This window comes from Stegastes partitus, unplaced genomic scaffold (assembly GCF_000690725.1).
Source record: "Stegastes partitus isolate 25-593 unplaced genomic scaffold, Stegastes_partitus-1.0.2 Scaffold479, whole genome shotgun sequence".
In the NCBI taxonomy this organism is placed as follows: domain Eukaryota; kingdom Metazoa; phylum Chordata; class Actinopteri; family Pomacentridae; genus Stegastes; species Stegastes partitus.
Window position 1 is genome coordinate 217,403 of NW_007578210.1, and position 7,508 is coordinate 224,910.

Sequence of the window (7,508 nt, forward strand, 5' to 3'; positions counted from 1 at the left end):
GGTTAAACTCTACATCCCTAGCCCTGTCACAAACCTTCAGAGCCATTTTCACACCGAATGCTCTCCTACAGTGTCCTATCACCAGATGCAAACCACACAAAATGAGATTTAAACAAGCCACAACTAAGCAACTTACTTTCCTTGTCTCAGTGGACTCTACCAAAAGAAATGACACCAAAAACAACACAGCAACAGTGCTCATTTAAATATTGTCCCAGTTCTGACAGAGAAATCTGTTCTGCCATGTCAACCAGCTCAACGTCTGCTATGTATATCTCAGGCCGCTGAAGCTCTGGAAGGGGCATTTAAAAATGACATCACATTTGGCAGGGCACGAGGCTCTGTTGCTGTACAACGCTGAAAAGACTCTAAAAACAACTATGTAACAACCCTGATGATTCAGAGCTTCGTGTGGTTCACTTAACAGGCCTGAAAAACAATCCTGTGCGCTACATGGAAAAACAATCATCCCATTTCATGACGAAGTGTTTATGACGTGTTTGCAGGACGTTTCAGACGGAACACTGAATGAGGAGACGTGTCTGATTGGCACATAGCAGTAAATCTCTGTTTCCTCTTGAGATAGGCAGAAATGTGGAATCTTTTTCAGCTATTAAATTTTCAAACCGGGAGACATTTTCCATTTTTAAATATCCACATCTGTGATATGGTTGATGAATCTTGCACATGGAAGTGGAATCCTTAGATAACCCCCTTATAAAAGTGCCACATATATCAGTCCAACCATCTTTACTGCTTCTTAACAAGAGACTTGTAAAAGATGAAAGAGTCCACATGTTTTCAACATTCCTACATCATCTTACTGGCACAAACTCACTCAGTGTTAAATTGGCAGTGAGACATACTTCCAGTAAGTGTGTAGTTATTGTTGAACATCTGACACATCTACATTTACATAATGGCACATAATGAGTGGACAATGTACCTCATCACGTAATGATTTAGCATACATAGTCTTTAACATTTAACAGTCCATAATATTCACAACCCTCAACCCTAGCCATAATAAATGACCCCATTAGGGCATAAAGACAGAGTTCAGAAAAGTATAATTCCTGCTGCTTTCCTAACACCAGCGTCCTGCAATGTCATCCACTTTTAGTAGCCTTTTTAACTCTGCTCTGAATTGTACCAAATCATAGCCACTAAATACAACCGAAATGCCATTTAGAATTTTACAAGCAATAAACATATGTGCAGCACGACCACTAGATAGACCACCTTAACTGTCTGTCTTTAATTCATCAGAAGTAATGAGAAACCTTCGTGCTTGGTCATTCATTTCTAATATATGTCACCATATTAGGACAAAACTGCCTTTTATCAACCTGAACACATTTTTTCTCACTGCCTGATCTCTGCAACCCCCATGTAACACTGCATTATATACAAATTCTACAAAATGTAATAAATTTTCACTTATTTATCAATAAATCCATATTACATATTTATTGCCACATTTTGTGATGACAAGCCTAAATTCAATATGAAACAATTTCCCCTATATCCATCCATCATCTATACACCGCCTAATCCTCATTAGGGTCATGGGGGGCGTGAGTCTATCCCAGTTGACTTAGGGTGAAGGCAGGGGACACCTGGACAGGTCACCAGTCTATCACAGGGCTACACTTAGAGACAGACAACCAAGCACACTCACATTCACACCTACGGACAATTTAGAATCACCAATTAACCTCAACATGTTTTTGGACTGTGTGGGAGGAAGCCGGAGAACCCGGAGAGAACCCACGCTGCACGGGGAGAACACTATACGCAGAAAGATCCCGGGTGACCTTCTAGCTGCGAAGCACAACGCCAACCACCGCGTCACCTTGCAGCCCATTTCCCCTATGTATTTAAATAAATTAGTCCATATTAGGGTGGTTATTATAAAACACTGGAGGTGCATCTTTTTGATGAAAATCTAGTAAGATGGCTCATTACGCTAAAAAAAAAAAAAAGAAAAGAAGAAAAAAGCCCTATTCCTAAAAATAATTGCATTTTACCAAAAGAAACAAAACCAAAATCTAGCATAAATCATACCCACCCAAGCATTTAAAAAAAAAAAGATACAATTTGTTCAGTGGACCGGCAGTATCTGTCAGACATAAAATAACATTTGACATAACATTTTTTAAAGAACTAAACACAGCTTAACCAAAATCATTCACAATTTTTGAGTCCTGGTTCAAAGGTTTCAGAGATTAGTCTACTTTTAAGACCGAGAAAGGGTCTGTTTCAGAGATACACAGCAGTGATGACAGGTTTCTTCACCAAGTTTAGTCCTGGCACTGATCAATACTAACAGCCCACTCTCACTTAACCTGAGAGGCCTCGCTAGAGTGCATCCCTTATACATGTCCGTAATGTATTTGGTCCCACTCCATGTATTGATTCATAAGCAAGCAGCGATGCCTTATAGTTTATATTCTGTGGATGTCAGGAAGCCAGTGTAGCGACTTAAGAATCGGGGCGATGCGGTCTGACCTTTTGGTCCCTGTAAGAAGTCTTGCAGCTGCATTTCGAATCAGTTCAAGCTTTCTGATGATCTTTTTGGATGAGTCCTGTGAAAACACCATGTAAGTGTTCTACCCTGGTAGAAACAAAAGCAGTTTTTTTTCAGGTCTTCTTTTGACATGCACTCCCTGAGTCTGGCTGTATTGGTGAGATTAAATGAATAAAAAGCTAACAGTTACTGCCCTATGTGGCAGTTTAGACTAGGATTAAAGTCAGCTGTAAATACAGTCTGATTTAATATTTGGGAAGTTAAGTTATCAATGAATGAATAATGATAATGAATTTTAAAAAAAAATGAGGGCTTGGGTCATGAGATTATCATTAGGACTAGTTAAACAGGCTGCTTTTTTATGTTTCTAACATTAACACACAGATAGCAAACTGAAACAGAGACAGCTCTATTGGATGAATGCTGCCTGCAGGTCCACAGACTTTTTTCCAGACGAGTGACTTAAAGTTGCAGTGAAAGCACAGGCGTTACTGACAACTTTAAAAATGTCTCTGTTCTAAGCAAGTGTCCTGGTAAGCCACGACTGAGTGACTGTGAGCCAGTATGCACCACACCAAGATCCAACAGAATCACAGAACTGATATTCTCTTCTGCATCAGTTTATGGTGGAAATGTGTAGATTTATGCAAGAAAACATTAAATGTAGACACCAGATATTACCTTACAATATCATAGAATATAATGCAGCGATGGTCTCAGGAACTCTGCATGGCTTACATGTAAAACTCCAGTAGATTTACTTTTCCTTTTTCCCCCTGTTGAGTCAACAAGCATATAAGCACAAATTACTCTTCTATCATTTTTGTATCTTTTTTGAGGGGAGGTCACCTCTATGTTTGTGTTTGTGTCACCTTTTCTTAACACATTTGACTTGATTTGTAAATCCTTGAACTTTAATAGCTTTAAGATTTCTGCTCATGTTCAAAACTTATATATATTGTCATATTTGACATGGGCTGCAGGGTGGTGCAGTTGGTAGCACTGTTGCCTCGCAGCAAGAAGGTTGCCGGTTCGCATCCATAATGGATGGATATTTGACATGCTAAAGATAAAATCTCACAACTGTCAGATTTATTGTTGTGTCAACAATTTAAAAGGCTTTGGTAGTAAAACTAAAATAAATCCTTGCAGTAATCTGATAAGTCAAATTCCATCCATCCATCATCTATACACCGCTTAATCCTTACTCGGGTCATGGGGGCTGGAGCCTATCCCAGCTGATTTAGGGTGAAGGCAGGGGACACCCTGGACAGGTCACCAGTCTATCACAGGGCTACACTTAGAGACAGACAACCAAGCACACTCACATTCACACCTACAGACAATTTAGAATCACCAATTAACCTCAACATGTTTTTGGACTGTGTGGGAGGAAGCTGTAGAACCTGGAGAGAACCCACGCTGCACGGGGAGAACATCCAAACTCCATGCAGAACCGTCCCAGGTGTCCTCACCGAGACGTGAACCAGCGACCATCATGCTGCGAGGCAACAGGGATAACCACCGAGCTACCTTGCAGCGCCCCAATTCAAATTCACTCTCTGAAACCCAACTTTCACTCACTCAGGTTTCAGTGAATAGAAATACGGTGTCTGAGTAAAGCAGCATTAGATGACTGTAACTGCTACGCCTGGCAGAAGTCTGGGAACATTAACAGAAACTGAAGTTTAGCGTGTTACTTCCGGCTGTTTGCAGGAATCTACCCTCTGAGTTTATCAAATTCCCAAAACATCAAACAACAACAACAAGATCAATATGGGAGTCTCCAAAGCAAGAGGTACACACATTCATGCACAACGCAACACGGCAGAACCGTCATTAATAAGTTGGTCAGGGTTTAACAGTAAATGATGCCGTGAACGTTCCTCCACTTCAGACAGGTGAGCTGTCACACAGATTAAACGTTCATACGCTGCAGTTAATTCATTAGTTACACAGCTGAATCCTGAGCTCCTTCACAGCTGGATTTTATTTTACCGTCAGAGTTTGATCCGTTTAGTAAAGGCAAAATATTTTTTCTGACATCAAGTTTTTCTATTCGGGAGATTTTTTTCCTTTTCACAGCAGGGTATTTGCAGCACAGACATTAATGCGTGTATAGATGCATTACAGAACACGACTTCTCCAATCATTAAAGTAGCTAATAAAATATGAAAAAAGGTTGCCTAGTAACCATGAAAATATATTTTAAGAATTTTCAGTATTGACGTCATAAATAAACTGTAGAGGTCTTTCTGAAACGTGAGCTTCTTCCTCAGCAACTCTTCTCCTGGGCTCTTTTAAACAGAGGCGACTGATAAAACCAAAACATTAACTGCACTTGCATCAATCAGCTAATTAGTAACATTAACTGTAAAATAAGTAACCAAAGTATGCAACTTGTCAATGCTCATGTTGACAGTTTTCACTGACCTCTATACTACAACAGTATAACTAAAATTCAGTTACGGCCACAAGATTTCAGTGTCCTCATCTGACCACCTTGGAATCCTTTCTGGAGGCTCTACTGATAAGTGCTAATTAACAGGCACTGGACAAAGAGGCACAACAATTCTAATTAATGTGGTCAAACCTTCATTTAGTTATAGAAAATTAGGAGATTTCCAGCATCCATATATTAACTTACTGCCTCTGCTGAAATCAGAGTGCACCTCTCTAAGGCTCCTGGACACTTTACCAGCCACGTGAAAAACATTTTTAGAGGGTTGTTTTTTGGGCTTTTTTGCCTTTGCACAGATTGTGCAGAGTAGATATTATACACTGAAAATGTGGGAAAAGGAATCAGGACAACGACATGGAGTGAAGGGCAATTTAGTCTGTGTATAATGCACCCTAACCAGTTGCCCCAACAACATTTTAAGAAGAAAAACCCCTCAAGTAAAGATTGTAACAGTAAAGGACCTTTACCTTGATGTTGGAGAACCACAGGTCGTTCTCATGTAGAGTGGCCACATAGATGCAGCAGAGCAGGCCAAGACCAACAGAAACAGACCATCCAACCGATGTCCAGATTATCGCTCCCCATGACCAGTCACCTGCAACATTAACATGTCATTTTGTTGCTGCTGCAGCGTAAAATAAAATTTAAAAAAAAACACACACCATACCACCTTAATGTTTTCGATAAAGGTATTTTGCAGAGAAGGTACTTTGAGGCATCAAAGCTGATGATAATGGCTGATGGTTAAATTCTGTTTAGCTGCTTTGTCTTCATATTATTGTGCATGTTGACTCCATGTTGGCTGCTGGAGCAAAAGTACTTTAGACAACTTCTTGTCCGACCACATCAGAAATAAAAAGTGCCTACACCTGTTCAGCCACACTGGAGGGTAGAATGAAAAGCCGGCCTTCGTAGAGAGACAAGAGGCTCAATATCACTTAAATATGGAGATAAGAGCACACATTTTCAGACAGTCTCTGCTGGAAAGCACTTATGGTGTCGTACTTAGACACTCAAAAGTGACAGAAACACCTGTGTCAAGTATGAAAAAGAGAGAGCAAACGAAAGAAGCTCTGGCTCCTTTCTCACCTCTGCACAGCTGGACAATCTCTGCATGAAGTGGCTGTGGATGTTTCAGAAACTTACATAAATGGTTGGACATAGGCCTCACTGGTCCAGTTTCGTACAGTGTGTGTGTGTATGGGTTTGTGGTAATAACATCCATGCGTTTTCTACTATGACAAGTAACTACCCGCTGTCTGTAGTAAAAATGACTTACTGTTTCTCATATCTGTTTACAGTATTAGACCTTTTTTTTTACAACAAACATTTTGAATTGTCATAGCTGGTGAAGCAAAGTTGCCAATAACACTATATTCCCCTTTTCAGACATGCACTCCTTTCCATTAAGCCGACGGTCGTGATCACACTCGGTCGAATGCAGTGACAATAATACATCATTCTCAACGCAGCGCAAATCTGAATCGCATATAGTCGCATTAGCGAACACATATACAATACATCCCTTGATGTAACATCCAATCTCCCATCTACATCAAATATTTTGCTCATGCCATGGTTCTCTCCAGTCGTATGTTTAAATTATTCAGCTACAGAGAGGCTGATATTGACCAAAAACACTGTCACGCAATTGTTGTCTCTACACAAAGCCACACAACTAAGACAGAACCCACTGATGTGACTGCTTTGACCCTGACAAAAAACATGATGTCAATTAACGCAGTTACTTAAGATGCTTTCAGTAACATAATCTGCGTCCTTTGAGAAGCGGTATGTAATATTTTTTTCTTAAGTTGCCTTTTCAGAGCTGTATGAAAACACAAGTTCAAACAGTGCTGTCACAAGTGGAATATTATGCAGCTACAGTGGCCTTGTGGTCGAGTCAGACACCAGAGCCTTACTAAAGTCTGACCTTCTACTTTATTAAATAGGGTTTCCAAGTGAAAAGTCGCCGTTTTTTCTTGAATGGCCATACAAGTGTGAATAGGCAGCAGCAGGGTTGACAGAAGCTCTGGCTGTTGGGGGCCTTGATGTCTGTATAACAACAATGTGGTGAACATGGTGAAGGCTGCCGTGCTGGGCCAGACTTAATTATACCCATGCTACATATACAAACACTGTTTTTTAAATAAAAAAAATATATATATATGGCAGAAACAATATCATTTTACATATCCTATGTCTGAAAAATGCCAACAATGCTGCAGTAAGAGATGTCACCGAGTCAACATGCACGGCACCAGGCAGTTTGGAAATTGTTCAATAAAGGTTACTTATATAACAAAACACTAATTTAATTTCATCCATTAAAGTTGAAGTCTTTGACATTAAGAAAATTACAGTTAATTCTCCCTGATCTCTCAAAAGATGTAACACAACATGACAGCATATGTAAGGGCTCAAAAGGTGTGAGAATGCACGCCTGAACCAGCAGTGAGTCATTAAGAAGTCAGTACAATTAGGCCAATTATTGGATTTTATATTCAGCATATTTTC

The 7,508-nt window shown here is 39.9% G+C and overlaps 1 protein-coding gene across 1 annotated transcript in view; it reads right to left on the minus strand.

The window, feature by feature from the left end:
- dpy19l3 (dpy-19 like C-mannosyltransferase 3) overlaps positions 1 to 7,508 on the minus strand; it is a 75,571-nt gene that overhangs the window by 66,997 nt on the left and 1,066 nt on the right. Inside the window, exon 2 of the mRNA XM_008286967.1 lies at positions 5,459 to 5,586. Within this exon, the coding sequence (XP_008285189.1) occupies positions 5,459 to 5,586 (128 nt within the window). The remainder of the gene's footprint in view (positions 1 to 5,458; positions 5,587 to 7,508) is intronic.